Source organism: Babylonia areolata, chromosome 13 (genome assembly GCF_041734735.1).
Source record: "Babylonia areolata isolate BAREFJ2019XMU chromosome 13, ASM4173473v1, whole genome shotgun sequence".
Classification (NCBI taxonomy): Eukaryota; Metazoa; Mollusca; class Gastropoda; order Neogastropoda; family Buccinidae; genus Babylonia; species Babylonia areolata.
Window position 1 is genome coordinate 9,303,292 of NC_134888.1, and position 19,088 is coordinate 9,322,379.

General features: G+C 40.1%; 1 protein-coding gene across 8 annotated transcripts in view; it reads left to right on the forward strand.

Moving 5' to 3' along the window:
* Positions 1-19,088, forward strand: part of LOC143289044 (dedicator of cytokinesis protein 9-like) — a 141,925-nt gene that overhangs the window by 38,793 nt on the left and 84,044 nt on the right. For 5 of the 8 annotated variants that reach the window (XM_076597843.1, XM_076597837.1, XM_076597838.1 and 2 more), the window contains exons 21-28: positions 84-192; positions 4,963-4,995; positions 10,098-10,276; positions 11,592-11,838; positions 13,663-13,789; positions 14,557-14,696; positions 16,891-16,957; positions 18,270-18,323. In XM_076597843.1, the coding sequence (XP_076453958.1) occupies positions 84-192; positions 4,963-4,995; positions 10,098-10,276; positions 11,592-11,838; positions 13,663-13,789; positions 14,557-14,696; positions 16,891-16,957; positions 18,270-18,323 (956 nt within the window). Of the gene's footprint in view, positions 1-83; positions 193-3,985; positions 4,001-4,962; positions 4,996-10,097; positions 10,277-11,591; positions 11,839-13,662; positions 13,790-14,556; positions 14,697-16,890; positions 16,958-18,269; positions 18,324-19,088 lie in introns of all 8 variants that reach the window. The other 3 variants (XM_076597841.1, XM_076597845.1, XM_076597839.1) reach the window with 2 other exon arrangements.

Below are 19,088 nucleotides of genomic sequence, written 5' to 3' on the forward strand. Positions count from 1 at the left end.
ATTGTGCACAAAACGATGATCGATACTGTGATCAAATGGTTAGTAGCATAATATTGTGCACAAAGCCTTTCCTCATGTTTCAGCCACTGTATGACCTCAAGTTCGAGTTCCTGCGCCTGGTTTGCAGTCATGAACATTACATCCCACTGTCTCTTCCGCTCATGCGCCGAGGCCAGATCAAAAACTTCCGAGGTTGGTTTATATATATATATATATATATATATATATATATATATATATATATATATATACACACACACACACACACACACACACACACACACACACACACACACAGTGTGTTGTTTGGGAGAGAGGGTCCGTCGGGTATGGCGCTGGGAATATTTCTTGGGGGTTCTCTTTCAGATTTTGTTGTTTGACACATAGAAATTGTTAGCGGTTTGGGTAGGGGGGGAGGTACTGCCATAGAGCGTTATTTGTGATTTTTGTTTGTTGTTTCCAGGTGTTTCCTACCCCATTCCTCCCTCCCCCCTCCTCCCCCCCTCCCAATGGTGTCTGTGGTGAACATGGTCAGTGTTTTTTTCCCTGGCTGGCTGTTATTTTAAAATATTTTTTATTAACTTTTTGAATTCACAAAATGTGTACAACCACCGCAACATGATTTCAGGCATCTCCATACTCATTAAGTTCTTTTTCCCCCAAACATTATAAATCGAAAGAATTAGCTAAACAATAATGGCAACACAAACAACCAAAATTATTATATCCATAAACATAATGATCTCAGTGATCTATTTTATAGTTTTTCTTGATAATCTGGTTACACTGTACAAGGATTCTGATTTTTCTAAACTTTCAGATGATTGTTCATTCTCAGATGATGTATACATTAAAAAAAAAGAAAAAGGAAAAAAAAAAAAGAAGTCTTATTTTGAAGTTTGGATCTTTACAAAATGTTTGCATATTACATTTTCCTTAATTTATTTTTGGTGTGTATGAAAAGAATCCAGCCAGAATTATACAATCAATGATATAACGTTCTTGTATTTCCTGTTTCCTATGGAATACTTATTCAATCACAGTTACTATATTTCTGTTTATAAGATTTATTCCAATTTCACTCAGAAATATTGACAGTTTTGTAAAAATATTTTGGTTTTGGTTTTGTTTGTTTTTTCTCAAAACAAAACTTCAATTTTTTACAGTCAACTAGTCTTATGTTGCTTTATATTCTTTTTGTAGTAGTAGTAGTCCTTTTTCACATACATGAGCTGTTTGAGAAACATTCTTTTTGAAACTAAGACTGTGTAACACTCTTTTATTTGAAACCATTGAAGTTTTATTTCATGTATCTTTTTAGCCATCTTCAGCAGTGGTTCCCATTCAGTTTCTGCAGTGTGTGTTTCAAATCCATGTTTTTTTTGTGAGATGAGATGTTCAGAATTGACCATTATTGACCAGGACTTTCACACACATAAATATTTTTGTGCCCATTGTTAAGAGAATAAAATGTTGTGATTAGTCTTAAGTTTTACATCACTGAACAACAGCTCAGCTTAAAAGCTCATGCTGCTTTTGAAGGTCCATATTGATGGTAAAATTTTAGAGAATATTAAGAACACACCCTACTAATCTTGATCCAGAATTTGTTTTAACCATATCTTTATATGAATGACAGACTTCTTTTTCTCTTCTGCTTTTAAAGAAAAAGAATGATTAACATCTGTTATTTCAAAAGAAAAAGAGTGACTGATATTTTCTTTTTGAAAGAAAAAGTTTGACAGATATGTTCTTTTCCTTGTTTATAAGGTGAGGATGAGAGACAGGTCAGATTTACAACAATGCTGTGTTAGAAAAATATATTTTCTAAAAACTTTCCCAAAACAAATCATTGTTTTCTTCTCTATTGTGTTGCTTGACACACAATAAGTCAACAAAGAATCATCAAATTGATCCATATGCAAAGTATAATGTTTGTTACTTGTTAGAACATTGCACTGTTATCAGTATCTAATGAAAGTGTTTTCACTTTGACCTTGAAGGAAACAAAAATGAATTTGAAAAAAAATTGATGGTGGAGCCCTGTGTTTTCCCCAAAGTGTGTGTCTTGTCAGGTTTTGTTGTCTTGTCAGGTTATGTTGCCCCCCCCCCCTCCCCCCAACCCCCCTTCATTATCGATGCTGTTGGTGTTCTGTGAGTGTTTTGCCTGTGGTGTTCAGTGGGCTTTTCATGTTTTTGGCCACACGCAGGAAAACGCTCACCCTCACTTGTCACATCACTTTGATCATGATACCAACATCAGAGTGTTTGTCAGTCTTAGAGGTTTTAAATGTTGATAGATTCATTGGTGAACGTTACCAGCGTTGGATGTTACTTTTATGGACACACACAAAGTAGTCCCACATCACACATATGTGCATGCATACACACATACACACATACACCCCCCCCCCCCACACACACACACACACATGCACACACTCACACACATGCACACACTCACACACACTCATACTCACTTAGTTATGATGAAATGACTTGTAGATGGAGTGTCTCCAAACTCACAAGGAAAGAATATGGAGGTCATGTTAAACATTAAAACTTCCCTGAATGATGATGATAAGGTTCAGCTTGATAACTGATTAATATCCACGTTTGCCACATATGCACAAATGAGAGGTGTGTCTATTTGCTGTACAGGTGTAATACACTTGTTTGTCATGTTCGCATTTGTAAGATACGACTACTAATCCGTCTGTGTACAGTGTTGGTGTGAATAACAACTAGTGGCTGAAAGACGTATTCATTGTACTGTTTTGATGTGTGATATAAAGTTGGCGTCAACATACCAGCTATTTATACAAAGATCTGATGTGTACACAATGTTTACAGTGTCAGTACGTAGGTTTTGTCTGGACATTCCTATTTTTCATTTCATGAGTTTCTCTAGCTGTTACTGTCTCTGTTTCTGGCTGTCTGGCTGTTTCTGCCATTGGCTGTCTGGGATTCTCTGTGGCTGGCTGTCTGTGGCTTTGTTTATCGCTGTCTTGGGCGACCTGTTTCTGTGGTAGGCTGGGCCTGTCACTGATGTCTGCTGGTCTCTGGCTTTGTGTGTCTGTCTGTGTCTCTGTCTGACTGTCTGTGACTTGTCTGTCTGTGTCTCTGTGACTGTCTGTGACTGTGTTTCTGTGTGTCTGTCTGTGACTGTGTCTCTGTGTGTCTGTCTGTGACTGTGTGTCTGTCTGTGACTTGTCTGTGACTGTGTGTCTGTCTGTCTGTCTGTCTGTGAATGTGTCTCTGTTTGTATGTCTGTCTGTGACTGTGTGACTGTCTGTGTGTCTGTCTGTCAGGCTGTGGTTGGTTGCCTCCTGTTCTTGCTGGCTGTCAGTTCTGTGGCGTGGACTGTCTCTAATGTCTGTCTCTGAGTGTCATCGGTGGTCTGGCTGTGCCTGTCTGATGATGACTATGTGCACACTGCTGGCTGTCTCTCTGCCTGTCTGGCTGTCAGAGTCTTGGTGCTGTTCTTGTGTTTCCTGGGCTGTTTCTGGCTGTCAGGCTGTCTGGCTGCCCTTGGTTCTGGCTGTGGCATGGCTGTCTGTCCAGACGGCTGCCTGTGGGCGCTGTCTGCTTTCCTGGCTGTCTTTCTGTCACCCCTTCCATTCACCTGTCTGTCTGCCTGTGTGTGGGTGTGTGTGGGTGTGTGAATGAAATGGATTAGTTTGTGTGTTTGGTTATGAACGAGAGGGAGGGGAGGGGGGAAGTGGATGAAAGGGAGTGGTGTGTGTGGTTGGTTTTGAATGAAAGGGAGTGGTGTCTGTGTGTGTGTGTGTGTGTGTGTGTATGTGTGTGTGTGTGTGTGTGTGTGTGTGTGTGTGTGAGAGAGAGAGAGAAAGGGAGTGATGTTTTCTGGTTGTGAATGAAAGGGATAGGTTTGTTGTTGTGAATGAAAGGTTTGATGCCAGTGTTTGCTACGATAATCTTCCATGTTTGTCAAACATTATTTGTGCGTTACTGTCTTCTGCAGACTTTCGAGTGGAAGGTAAACAAACAGCGAGAAAAAAAAAAGTTTTCTGACTGCGAATGTGCGTTTGGGAAAAAGAAACCTGTTTGCATAGTTCACATCTTGTGCCTTGATGTCGTTGCTCACAAACTTGGTTTATTTTCCTTCCGTTTTCCTGCTTCTGAATTGGAGTTTGTAATTTATACTAATCCTTGCTGGCCTCCTTTTCAGCTTCCCTTTGTTTTTGTGATGAGTTGTTCACTTTTCTGTTCTGCTTGAGACTTGATTGTATCTTTGTGCAGCTTCCCTGTGTGTGTGAGATGTGTGGTGCTGCAGATGATGGTAGTCTTTAGAGAAGGTTGATGTCTGAAGAGTGACATGGTTCAGTGTTACACATGAACATGTGCCTGTGTGATGGATTTTTTTTCTTTTTTCTTTTCTGTTTCTGTTGAAATGACTGAATAAGTCTGCTGGCTTCGTGTTGTATTTTGATATCAGTAAATCATTGCACTGTATTTTTAGCATCTGCACTAATCAGTCACTGAATTTTAGCATCTGCACTAATCAGTCACTGAATTTTAGCATCTGCACTAATGAAGTCACCGATGTGTTTGATTTGTGCTTTACCTATCGTAATTTCTTTTTGACATTGACCAGTTGATGTAGCACTGTGACCAGTTGATGTAGCACTTGTGACCAGTTGATGTAGCACTTGTGACCAGTTGATGTAGCACTTGTGACCAGTTGATGTAGCACTTGTGACCAGTTGATGTAGCACTGTGACCAATTGATGTAGCACTCTGACCAGTTGATGTAGCACTGTGACCAGTTGATGTAGCACTTTGACCAGTTGATGTAGCACTTTGACCAGTTGATGTTGCAGTGTGACCAGTTGATGTAGCACTTGTGCATTATTTTGAAGGAGATTGGACTTGTCTTAATGCTGTGAATAGAATGCTGTGAGTAACGATGCTTATGTGTGTGCATTCACTTTCACCTAGGTCTGTTAGGATGGAAAACAGGACCCAAGTGGGGTAAATATTTATACTGAGGCTTGACGCTGATGTGGTCTGAAGTCATTGCTTCAAAACATTTGATGTTCTACAGTGTTATTATTTCAGCATCATAACTTAAGCATGATGGTTTTTGTCTATGATTTTCTTTAAATAGGTCCATTTTTGAATGGATTGTTTTCATTACAGGCATTCAGCTTTGTATTGAAGTTTAGGTTGTTGATAGTTCTTGAAGATGTGCATCAGTGTTTTTCTCATGTGTACTCTCACATGTGCATGCACGTGTGGACATAAGCACATTGGCATGCACCTGCCTGTCAGCACACACAGCCAGAAAATGACTCGTGCACATACCTTCTTGTATGCATGCATACACATGCATTCACATGCACACACACACACACACACACACACACACACACACACACACACACACACACACACACACACACACACACACACTCACAGGTTCACAGGTGTGGGGGGTGTTTGCAGCATATTCACAGATTAACAATTCACGTTGAGACTGTCCATGAGAGAGAGAAGACTAGAGAGATAACGATAATGCTAACGATAACGATTTTTTATTCAGATAAAGGCCAAAGCCCCTTACTAAAGGGGATAACATTAAAGAAGGACAAATAAGATTTAACATGACACACTATGAATCTCCATCACAAACCAAGCTAACACAGATGTTCAATAACATTCACAACGTAACATTTCGCAAACTCTTCAATGTCTCATATATATATATAAATGGCCAGGTTACACAGAGTAGACTCATGTCTTGATGACATGAGCAAATTAAATCTAAAGTTAGGTGGATCTTCATAATACTTTGGTTGGATTAGTTTTTGTCTGAGGTCACTCAAGGCAGGGCAACATAACACAAAATGTACACCAAATCTAAATTTTGTCAATGCACATTTTATAAATCTGTTCAATACCAACTCAGTGTATTGAACAGATTTATAAAATGTGCATTGACAAAAGACGTTAAACTGAAGACAACAACAACTCAGGGTATGGTTCAATGACATGCAATGTTTTGAAAAGTAAGCTGTGCAAATCTATCACTGGTCTGCATATGGTCATGCCAGTCTTGCCACCTGCAGTCAATAATTCGTTGTCTAAAGCACTTTAAAAAACCTGCAGTATCTTCAGCCCCCTGATTGTCCCACACAAATACAAAACCTTAAGAATTCAAACACTGTCAAACACTTGTTGCCTACATCTTTTTGCCATTATTATCTAAAGAATATAACATAAGCTGTAAGTGGAAATCTGTTTTCATCCATTCTAGTCAGTTTCAGCCAATATTTGATACATTTAACATATGAATTTGAATGAATCGGATATCTACCCAGCTCACCATAAACAAGATCATTTGGAGTTTGACTGTCTACAATGAGAAACAAAGACTAGAGAGAGAGAGAGAGGCTAAACAGCATGAAACACAGTTTTTCACAGCATGAAAGAGAACATGCTTGAAGCACCTAATCTAAAATGAGACAAATGGTTCATTCATCTAACAACTTCTGCATGCTAAGGTTTCTGTTATTCTTTCAAACATTGAATAAATTGTGTACTTGTGTGGAGCTATTCATTAACTGCTTGCTTTTGATGTTGGAAGCAGCACTGAATATAAAACGTACTGCTTATCACTTCTCAGTAATTCTGCAGATGTTTTTTCATCATGCTGAAATTCAAGATTTATTAGCTTTCATTGCTTTGCTTTTTGATGTCCTAGAAACTGAAATGTTGAAAAGGGAGCATAAATTTTACCATATCCAAGGATTTTGTAAATTGATATTCACAACAACACAATATGTACACTGTCATTTCCAAGGAAGACCTTAAGCAGTAATACTCCGTGGAAGATCTAAAGCAGTAATGCGCAATGAGAGATTAGGCAGTTGGGCTTAGTGGAAGACCTTAAAAGCAGTTGGGGTCAATTGAAGATCTTAGCAAGTTTTCAAAACAGATGTTTCGTGACTTACTTGTGGGAAACTTTTGGTTAAACTGAGACATTGTATGTTGTTTTACAAGGGGACTGTCCATTTGCTATTCCTGCTTGTGACTGTGGGGGTATAAAGTGAAATGGTGCTGTTACTCTGAAGTATCAAGCCTTGTGACTGTGGGGGTATAAAGTGAAATGGTACTGTTACTCTGAAGTATCAAGCCTTGTGACTGTGGGGGTATAAAGTGAAATGGTACTGCTACTCTGAAGTATCAAGCCTTGTGACTGTGGGGGTATAAAGTGAAATGGTACTGTTACTCTAAGTATCAAGCCTTGTGACTGTGGGGGTATAAAGTGAAATGGTACTGTTACTCTGAAGTATCAAGCATTGTAACTGTAGGGGTATAAAGTGAAATGGTACTGTTACTCTGAAGTATCAAGCCTTGTGACTGTGGGGGTATAAAGTGAAATGGTACTGTTACTCTGAAGTATCAAGCCTTGTGACTGTGGGGGTATAAAGTGAAATGGTACTGTTACTCTGAAGTATCAAGCCTTGTGACTGTGGGGGTATAAAGTGAAATGGTGCTGTTACTCTAAGTATCAAGCCTTGTGACTGTGGGGGTATAAAGTGAAATGGTACTGTTACTCTGAAGTATCAAGCATTGTAACTGTAGGGGTATAAAATGAAATGGTACTGTTACTCTGAAGTATCAAGCCTTGTGACTGTGGGGGTATAAAGTGAAATGGTACTGCTACTCTGAAGTATCAAGCCTTGTGACTGTGGGGGTATAAAGTGAAATGGTACTGCTACTCTGAAGTATCAAGCCTTGTGACTGTGGGGGTATAAAGTGAAATGGTACTGCTACTCTGAAGTATCAAGCCTTGTGACTATGGGGGTATAAAGTGAAATGGTACTGTTGCGCTGAAGTAGTATCCAGCTGCTGTTTCCTTGCTGTTCACCCTCAAAGGTTTTCCCTGCTGTTCCCCACTGAGACTGCATGGGGCAGGTTAAAAAAATGGCATTTCATTCCATCTGTATCGTGATTTACACAGGTTTTGCTTCCCATCCAAGTAGTATTTTTTGGTATTTACTTTATTTGTAGAGTGTGTCCTTTTGTTTGCTGATGTCTTGAGGGATGGAATGTTGTTTGAGTATTACTTTACATGGAATCGTGTACCAGGTATATCTTTCTTTTCTTTTCTTTTTTTTTAGTTGTAAGTTTATGCCCTTATTTCAGTATCTTCTGTTTTTATGTAAACCTGTTGACAACTATATTTGTCTTGCTCATTGATGCACACTTGTCATCATATTATTTTAGCTGATTGTTGTACTTGTGTAATATGTTTCCTGTATGCTTTTATACATAGAAAGCTTTTATTGAAACACAGATTAAGTTGAGACTTACCAGATGCTACACAGTAATCAGTCTGATGCTAATATGATTAACCATACAGTGACAGTACAGCTGTTTGTCACTGGTATGTATTTAGGATAATTGTATTGAAAACCTGAAGTGACAGTAACATTGTCAGTTTCACATTAAATAATTTTCGATGTTTAAAAAAAAAAAAAAAAAAAAAAATTATATTTACAAAGTTGGAGAATAATACTGGTTATTTATAAGTATTATATGATCACATGTACGTTAATTTTATGTGGATGACAAACAAAAATATACTAGTTGTGTATTTCAAAATCTGATATGTAATAATTTATGCAATGTTGATGATCATACAGTAATACTACTTAATGCCACATATTTACTAGTAGATACTTGTATGGATGACAAACAAATATTTATATGTAGCAGTTGTGTGTCTCAGAATGATCATTACTGACTTGAATAACATTTTAACAATTGCATATAGTTACGTGTGTTTTCAAGAAAATAACAAAAAAGTGGGGTAAATTGGGTGGATGAGAAGTGTAATTATTGACTTGATTAACACTTTTTTGTACCCTGGAACATGTAACACAGCTCAGATTATGAGCATTTGAAAAGTGTGTATGTGCGTGTGTGTGTGTGTGTGTGTGTGTGTGCGCGCGCGCGTGCATGTGCGTGTGTGTGTGAGTATGTGCTATGTTTGTGTGTGTGTGTGTTTGTTGTCTGGTCATGTACACCATCCCATGCCTCCAGAAACCAAACTCAGAAGACATCACCCTTGCCCTGTGCAAACAAAATGTGAAATATCTGAGGAAGATCACACCTTTACCCTTACCCTGTGCGACAAAACATGAAATAACTCTGGAAAATTGGGTATATAATGTGCTCACCCATTCAGCAAACTGAGAATATGATTGAGATGCAAATAAACTCAGTCAATCAGCATCAGCGTCTCACTCATCTGGACTGACTGAGACAAAACGAAATTCTTGTACGATTTAGCATTTTTCATTGGCCCAGACTGATTGAGATGTAAATAAACATGACTGCTTAACAGCATAATTTTTCATCCATTTATAATGATAGAGATATGATGACCATAACTGCTCGTCAACGGAAGTCCTCAGATCGAGAAGTACATAGCTACAGCGTAAGTTCTCCTTTCATCTCACTTCACCCACCAGGACCAAAACTGTTGTGTGTCTTAGATCTGAAGTATGACATCACCATGTCCAGCAAGTAACCAGGACCAAAGTTGTTGTGTGTCTTAGATCTGAAGTATGACATCACCATGTCCAACAAGTAACTAGGACCAAAACTGTTGTGTGTCTTAGATCTGAAGTATGACATCACTATGTCCAGCAAGTAACCAGGACCAAAGTTGTTGTGTGTCTTAGATCTGAAGTATGACATCACCATGTCCAACAAGTAACTAGGACCAAAACTGTTGTGTGTCATAGATCTGAAGTATGACATCACCATGTCCAACAAGTAACCAGGACCAAAGTTGTTGTGTGTCTTAGATCTGAAGTATGACATCACCATGTCCAGCAAGCAACTAGGATCAAAACTGTTGTGTGTCTTAGATCTGAAGTATGACATCACCATGTCCAACAAGTAACTAGGACCAAAACTGTTGTGTGTCTTAGATCTGAAGTATGACATCACCATGTCCAACAAGTAACTAGGACCAAAACTGTTGTGTGTCTTAGATCTGAAGTATGACATCACCATGTCCAACAAGTAACTAGGACCAAAGTTGTTGTGTGTCATAGATCTGAAGTACGACTTCACCCTTTCGGACGAGTTCCGTCGGAACCACTACCTGACGGGCCTCATTCTGCATGAGCTGAAGATGGCCATGAACGAACCTCGCGACATTCGCCGCAGTGCCGTCACTGTGCTCAGAAACCAGCTGGCCAAACATTCGTTTGATGACCGCTACGCCTCCAAGGTATGTACACAGATGGTTTAGTGTGTTTTTTGTTTTGTTTTGTTTTGTTTTTCATAGTCCAGAGAAACCAGTTGGCCAAGCATTTATTTATTATTGATAATAATGAGAGTATGACTGGGTAAAAATGGTCATACATGCAACAGCCCACTCGTGTACATATGAGTGAACGTGGGAGTTGCAGCCCATGAACAAAGTAGAAGAAGATTTGATAGATTTTGATAATTGATATGATTCAAAGGTTCTGGATTGGTAGTTCAGGTGGATTTTCCCCCCTTTCACCCCCACCTTTTTTGTTGTTGTTGTTGTGGTTGGTAACCCTGAGGAAGTCTTACACTGTTTGAGAAGGGCAGATGTGTCAAGATATTAGTGCTTGTTCAGTTTTCATCCATTCACTATTGCATTCAAAGCTTTTCTTTGTTATATTCTGCTTTCAGTTTAATAAAAATGAGTGCACTCCCCCAGAACAGAGGTTGGTTTCTGAAAGGGGGGGGGGGGATAAGAAATATCAAATATGTAAAAGCCTAAGCATTGATATCTATATGGGAATGTGGAGGTTGAAGCCTAGAAATAAATGTATAGTTTGAACGTGTTGTTTGCATTATGTGTGTATGAATCAGTGTGCTTCCTCCCAAATGGAGTGTAGCTGCCCAAAATGGTGGGGTCAAAACATTTTTCCACAAAAAAGTGCACTCATACATTGATATGAGGATTACTTCATATTGCTCATGAAAAAGCCCTGTTGTAAAAATCTGTGTTAGTGAATGTGGCAGTTGCAGTCCGTGCCGTGGAGTGATGGCCTAGAGGTAACGTGTCCGCCTAGGAAGCGAGAGAATCTGAGCGTGCTGGTTCGAATCATGGCTCAGCCGCCGATATTTTCTCCCCCTCCACTAGACTTTGAGTGGTGGTCTGGACGCTAGTCATTCAGTTGAGACAATAAACCGAGGTCTCGTGTGCAGCATGTAGAAGATCCCACGGCAACAAAAGGGTTGTTCCTGGCAAAATTCTGTAGAAAAATCCACTTTGATAGGAAAAATAAATGAAACTGCATGCAAAAAAAAAAAAAAAAAAAAAGGTGGCGCTGTATTGTAGTGACGCGCTCTCCCCGGGGAGAGCAGCCCGAATTTCTTACAGAGGGATCTGTTGTGATAAAAAGAGAAATACAAATATGAAATACAAATACTGGTAAAAAAAAAAACTTCATTCGTAGATGCAAATGACCAGTATATGGGGAGTTGCAATCCAGGAACAAAGAAGAGGACGATGAAGAGTTAGCTAACCATGTTGCGCTGTGTCCACTCCCCCACCCCCCTCCCAGGCCCAGCAAGGGAGGATCGCAGCCCTGTACCTGCCCCTCATCACCATCCTCCTTGACTGCAAGCTGCAGCTGTTCCGGGACAGCCATGCCACCCGGGGTACCAACACCCCGGCCCCCACCCCCACCCAGAACGGGGAGGCCACCCCGGTGCGCACGGACTCCAGGTCTCAGCTGGTGCCACCCAAGGTGCAGACACCGGAGACAAGGAAGCGGGACAAGGCGGTGCTGGAGATGATCGCTGGCAACAGTGAGGCCGTGTTACTCTCTACTTTCACTTTCACTTTCGCTTTCACTTTTTATCTTTCAGTTTCACTTTTGTTTTATTATTCACTTTCACTTTCTCTTCGTTTTTTTTCTCACTTTACCTTTCAGTTTCAGTTTTGTTTGTTATTCAGTTTCACTTTCATTTTCTTTTTCTTTTTTACTGTCATCTTCAAGGAGGAGGGAGGAGTGCCAGAGCATGAGGACTGATCTATATATACCAGTATATATATATAGATGTATATATACACGTATAGGTGCTACCAGTGCTTACATATTAAATATGCCTATCGATATGAATAACATTTCTGCACACCATCTGAAGTGGCTCACAGATACCTTCTCCCACATAATATTGATCTAGATCGAAGTTTCAAACTTCCCCTGTTTTTATAACAACTATCCTGCTTTCGTAGATTATAATGAATACTCCACACATAAAAAAAAGTGATTTTCAGTTATCTCCAATTCTAAGGTTATTTTCTTTCCTGTCAACAGTTGAATTATTGCAGTTAGATGATGACATTGTGTAAACTGCATCAGTTGATCCAAATGATATTTTTATGCCGACCACGACTGACAGGCGCAATAGCCGAATGGTTAAAGCGTTGGACTTTCAATCTGAGGGTCCTGTGTTCGAATCTCGGTGACGGCGCCTGGTGGGTAAAGGGTGGAGATTTTTCCTATCTCCCAGGTCAACATACGTGCAGACCTGCTAGTGCCTGAACCCCCTTTGTGTGCATACACACGCAGAAGGTCAAATATGCACATTAAAGATCCTGTAATCCATGTCAGCGTTCGGCGGGTTATGGAAACAAGAACATACCCAGCGTGCACACCCCCGAAAATGGAGTATGGCTGCCTACATGGCGGGGTAAATTAAAAAAAAAAGAAAAGGTCAAAATGTTACATGTGTGTCTGAGTGTGTATGTGTGTCTGCTTGTAATCTGATTGAATGACACAGGAAATGAATGACGAGCGCCGAGTGGCAGTCGTCAGTCGGCTCTACACAGATAGGCAGCCTGTTATGCAAATGACCCCGTGTTTGTAAAGCGCTTTGAGCTTGGTCCAACCGAGGATAGGTGCGATATAAGTATCCATATCAATCAATCAATCAATCTTCAAAAAAATGAATTTGTGCAGGTCTGTTGAAACATTGTGTTGGTTTTGTGACTTATTAGAGCAAGTGAGAATTTTTATTCATAACTTTTGATAGTGATGATAAAAAAGGGATAATAATAGATGATTTATTCATGTAGCACTGAATCTTGTCATTATAAATAATGTATTTATGTAGTGCAGAATCCTGTAATAATGAAATATATGTTTATACAGCACTAAAGTTCAGTTTATCACAAAACCATTGTCAAGCTATAAAAAGCAGGCCGGGAAGTGACTCCAGACAAACACATTTCTGACCACGACTGACAAGTCAGCCATACAGATTTCTGCCTTTGGACTTCAACTGATGAATTGCCAGTCATGAATACTACTTTTGGTTTTGGCTGTTGCCGTAGACAACATACAAAAGTTGGACTTTGCCATGCAAGACTCTCAGGGAAAGACTACTTTCTGAACTTCCTGTAAATGCAGTGTTTGAAAAGTCATTTGAAACAATAATAAAGTGAGTTTTTACTCCGCTCGACCCACAGTGTTGACTGCTGCTATCAAAACTGCATGGTCTAGGGTCAGCAGCTCAGCAGATTTTGCTTGTTGAGAAATGTGTTAAAACTGCAGGGTGTTGGATGTGTAGTTTTTGCTTGAAGCTGTGTTGAGTTTGTGGTGACACTGTGTCCCGTGTTGTTCCCAGTGGCGGTGCCACAGTCGTCGGCAGAGATCAGCCTGGCTGCTCAGGGCAAGGACGGATCCACCAACTCCCTCAACAGCTCCGCCTCCTCCGACAAGGGAGACAAGGACTCCAAGGGGAAAGTAACAAGGTAGGAGGCAGGGGACGTCTCAAAAGTGATGATGACAACAATGATAAAACTTTTTGAAAAGAATGATTGCTTGTTTGCTTAACATTATGTGTTCGGGTTTATGATACTGAAGAATGCTTTTGGTACAATCAATGACTTCACTGACAAAATATGACGTAAGTGTTTGTTTGCTTTTTGACCATTGTGACGTTTCCATGCAGAAGAATACTTTGATTCAATTGATAACAACTTTGACAAAAAATAAAAGTAAAATTTTGTTTGTGTAGAACATTGAGGCATTGTTCTGATGCTGAAGAATGCTTTTGAGTAAACGTTGACAGTGTTCTGTATTGATGGTTTTATAATTTGAAACATTAACTTTTTATTATTTTTCTTTTTACTTGTTCGGTTGATTCTTTATGTAATTTGACAGCAAATGTTTGGAGTTAGAGCCAGAAACAAAATTTCACTTTAGTTTATTTATTTATCTATTTTTTAGTTACAGTTTATGTGTGTGTTTGTGTGTGTGTGTCTGGTGTGTATGTGTGTGTGTGTGTGTTTGTGTGCATGTCTGTTTGGAACACTGTGTGTGTGCATGTGCATGCAAGCTCTTATGTGTATGTATAGCTGAGTGTGTGTGCTCTTGAACTGTTTACCATTGTTAAACGATTGATACTAATTTCTCTCCTGCACTTTTAATGTGTGTGTATGTGTGTGCCCTGGAACTGTTCACCGCTGTTAACGGAATCAGACGCTGATTTCTCTCCTGCTGTTTCTCCTGGTTGCAGAAGCCAGTCGGCAGCTGGCACAGCCCCCTCCAGCCCTGCCCCCTCCCCGTCCTACGTCAGTCGCCTCCACAAGCTGGACATGACGGAGATCAAGGACCTGCTGCTGTGTCTGATGTATGTCCTGAAGAACTTGCCCGAAGGTCAGTGGCTTCTGCTGTGTGTCTGATGTATGTCCTGAAGAACTTGCCCGAAGGTCAGTGGCTTCTGCTGTGTGTCTGATGTATGTCCTGAAGAACTTGCCCGAAGGTCAGTGGCTTCTGCTGTGTGTCTGATGTATGTCCTGAAGAACTTGCCCGAAGGTCAGTGGCTTCTGCTGTGTGTCTGATGTATGTCCTGAAGAACTTGCCTGAAGGTCAGTGGCTTCTGCTGTGTGTCTGATGTATGTCCTGAAGAACTTGCCTGAAGGTCAGTGGCTTCTGCTGTGTGTCTGATGTATGTCCTGAAGAACTTGCCCGAAGGTCAGTGGCTTCTGCTGTGTGTCTGATGTATGTCCTGAAGAACTTGCCCGAAGGTCAGTGGCTTCTGCTGTGTGTCTGATGTATGTCCTGAAGAACTTGCCCGAAGGTCAGTGGCTTCTGCTGTGTGTCTGATGTATGTCCTGAAGAACTTGCCTGAAGGTCAGTGGCTTCTGCTGTGTGTCTGATGTATGTCCTGAAGAACTTGCCTGAAGGTCAGTGGCTTCTGCTGTGTGTCTGATGTATGTCCTGAAGAACTTGCCTGAAGGTCAGTGGCTTCTGCTGTGTGTCTGATGTATGTCCTGAAGAACTTGCCTGAAGGTCAGTGGCTTCTGCTGTGTGTCTGATGTATGTCCTGAAGAACTTGCCTGAAGGTCAGTGGTTACTGCTGTGTGTCATGTCTGTCTCTTCTATCAGTGGTTACTGCTGTGTGTCTGTCATGTCTGTCTCTTCTGTCAGTGGTTACTGCTGTGTGTCTGTCATGTCTGTCTCTTCTATCAGTGGTTACTGCTGTGTGTCTGTCATGTCTGTCTCTTCTATCAGTGGTTACTGCTGTGTGTCATGTCTGTCTCTTCTATCAGTGGTTACTGCTGTGTGTCTGTCATGTCTGTCTCTTCTATCAGTGGTTACTGCTGTGTGTCTGTCATGTCTGTCTCTTCTATCAGTGGTTACTGCTGTGTGTCTGTCATGTCTCTCTATTGTAGGCCTCAGTCGGAATCAGCCGAATACAGTTAGGAATTCTATTGTCATGGCTCAGAACATATGAATGGTGTTTCAGGACTAACGTAACTGAGAAAGAAAAGTCATGTCCATTTATGAACCCCAAAGGAAAACGAAAGTTGATTTTCTGCTGCAATACCTGAAATATAACAGTCTCAAACAAAAGTGTGTTCCTTCATAACTCACTTTGTACTGCCAGTTAGCTCCCCTGACTTTACCCACAGGTGATCCATTTGTATGGGTAAGAAAAAAAATTGCCAAAAAACAAATTTAGAATTTATGATCTGAAAACTTCAAAACTGATCAGTAAGATAACAAGTTAGGTGGAGACAAGATATGAAATATTCTCCATTCTTATGCTATCATACAATGAGATGATGAAAGTGTCCATATTTATTGTTCAAAATTAGCTCACACTGATGACTTGCAAACAAATCCAGGAAAGCACAAAGAGTTTCAGTCATATTAAATTCAGATCATTATATTGCAGTGATAGGGCCAGTTTGTCTAATTCTGTTGTCTGCATTGTGATTGAAACAAAACTGGGTCAGATGCCATTGTTGACAAGCAATATTCACGTGAACCAGTCACTGCGAAAATAACTCCTGCTTACGAGCACAGCAACACACACTGCATTTATTGGTTGCTGTGGAGAGTGGAAAGGTAAGTAAAGATATTCTAAGCTCATGATGTCATTATGGAAATTAGTTGCCACTCAAAAAATTCAAAGCTATCTAAGGCCTGATCAGGGCCCTTTGTCTGAAACGGTTGTAAACAGGAGGGACAGGATCGGGGCCTTTTGTCCCGAGTGAGTTAATACTTTGCCCATCTTCGTTCATATTATCTCTTGTGAAAGCAAGACAGTTGTGTATTTGGCTGCTCGCTTGGGTAAAGTTTTCAACATGTGTTGTTTGTAAAGTTAACCCATGAGGCACGTTTTAGGTTGTTGTTTGTTCTTGACACAGCGGAAGGTCCGTTCATTACACCAGTTCTGTCTTCACTATATTCTCTGTCAGTCAGTCTCTCTACCCCCATCCCCCACCCCCCCTCTCTCTCTCACCATCCCTCAACATCGCACACTCCTTTTAGTTGTCTTCAGTTATAGGTTGGTGATCAAGATTCATGGATTGTTCTAAACATTTGTCATGGTGTGTTTCAGATATTTTGCTTGGGTGGCTCAACAACTCTTCGGAGCATGACGTCATTGATTTCTTTGCTTTGTTGGGGTAATCTGTGTGTGTGTTTGTGTGTACTCTGTGTGTGTGCGTTTGTGTGTACTCTTTGTGTGTGTGTGTGTTGTTTGTGTGTATACTCTGTGTACTGTGTGTGTGTGTGTGTGTGTGTGTGTTTGTGTGTATACTCTGTGTACTCTGTGTGTGTGTGTGTGTGTGTGTGTGTGTGTGTGTGTGTGTGTGTACTCATTCATGCATGTATATGTACTGCTCATTTTCTTCAGTTTCACATCTATTCACAGAGTGTAATTTAAGATAAAAAAAAAGCACCCCAAAAGTGGAAACATAGAAAAAGAAAAAAAAAAAAAAAAATAATAGATAAAGCAGAGAAGTGGACTGTGAAACAAACAAACAGATTTTTTTTCAATGTCAAGAAACCATTAAATTCTCCAAACCATCTCTCAAGAAAGCTAGATAAAGCAGGTTTGTTGTAAAGTTTCACACTCGAAAGGGATATGCAAAATTGAAAGATTTCTCCACAGTTACATACAACATGTTTACTACTATACTTACTTTTTTTTATGCAACTTCAACTTGAAAACTAGTGAGATAATTTGTCTTCAACTCAGTATGCTGTTTTGAGAGGGTAAGAGTTGTGTGTGAGTGTGTGTGGATACCCATCTTTTCATTTCTCTGTGTATGTTAGCATTTATATACACGTGTGTATGCACATATTCAGTGTGTGTGAGTTGGAGGGAGAGAGAGGAAGGAATGGAAGAAGGAACTGAAATTTCTCACATGCTGACATGGAAACAGAAAGAAAGATAGCCAAGCTGGTAAATCCACTGCGGCTGAAAGAAAAAACATAGGTACACCTAATGCATGCAGAGTAGGTTTTTTAATTTTTTTTTTTTTACTGCAGTGTTTGTGATTGAAATGATGTATTCCCCAATCAGTACCTTGTACAATTGAAAGGTTGACAACATGTAATGATAATAGTCATTTTTCCGTAGTGTATAATATTGCATATTGCAACTCTTCATGCTGTACTCTCTCCATGCACACAATTCATGCACTACACATTGACACCACACACACTGAGAAACAGTCATCCACATCGACAACCTGTGATACAGTCACAGAAATTCCTGTCAAAGTATATCTTGAGACTGACATACAATTCACTAGGAGTTGGATGGAGCATTATGCTGACTAAATGACAGCAAGCCAGTTATGAATGATGGTAAGTAATGTTTTTGATAAACGTATCTGATAACAACCCTTACAATGTAAGATGAAAGTATCTGATAACAACCCTTACAATGTAAGATGAAAGTATTGACCAGATATGATGATTTTATTTCAGACTGTCCCTTCAGCATTTCCAGTATCAAGGAAGGAAGAAAATCTACACTCTGAGGTAAACTTTTGATTTCTTGTGACAGTGGTGATCACAGAAGCCTTCACTGCTGTTTCTGTTGATATTTAAGATGCGTCTTTGGTTGAAAACAAAACCTTTTAGCGATGAGGTGAAATGTTCATTAAAAAGATAGCGGGTTATAAAGTGATATGGTAATAGTAAAGATGGATTTAGAGTCTGACCCCACCCAGTCACTTTTCACTGTGACATAAGCAAGCACTCTGCAGGGCTTGAGAATGTGGAAATGGTTTCAATTTCACTTTCTCAAGGAGGCGTCACTGCGTTTGGACAAATCCATATACGCTACACCACATCTTCTAGGCAGATGCCTGACAGCAGCATAACCCAACGTGCTTGTCAGGCCTTGAGTGCATGCTTGTATATTTTTTACCTATCAGAGTGGAGTTCTTTTTACATAATTACATAATTTTGCCAGAGGACAACACTTTTGTTGCCATGGGTTCTTTTTCAGTGCACCGAGAGTGTGCTGTGCGTGGTGGGACCTTGGTTTATCGTCTCATTCAAAAACTAGACATTCATTTTGATTTTCCAGTCTAAAGGATGGTCATTGATGCCAAGAACCAAAAGCTGTGCTGTGTTGTACTGTGCTGTTTTGGTGTGCTGTGTTACACTGCGCTGTGTTACGCTGTGCTGTGTTGTACTGTGCTGTTTTGGTGTGCTGTGTTACACTGTGCTGTGTTGTACTGTGCTGTTTTGGTGTGCTGTGTTACACCACGCTGTGTTACGCTGTGCTGTGTTGTACTG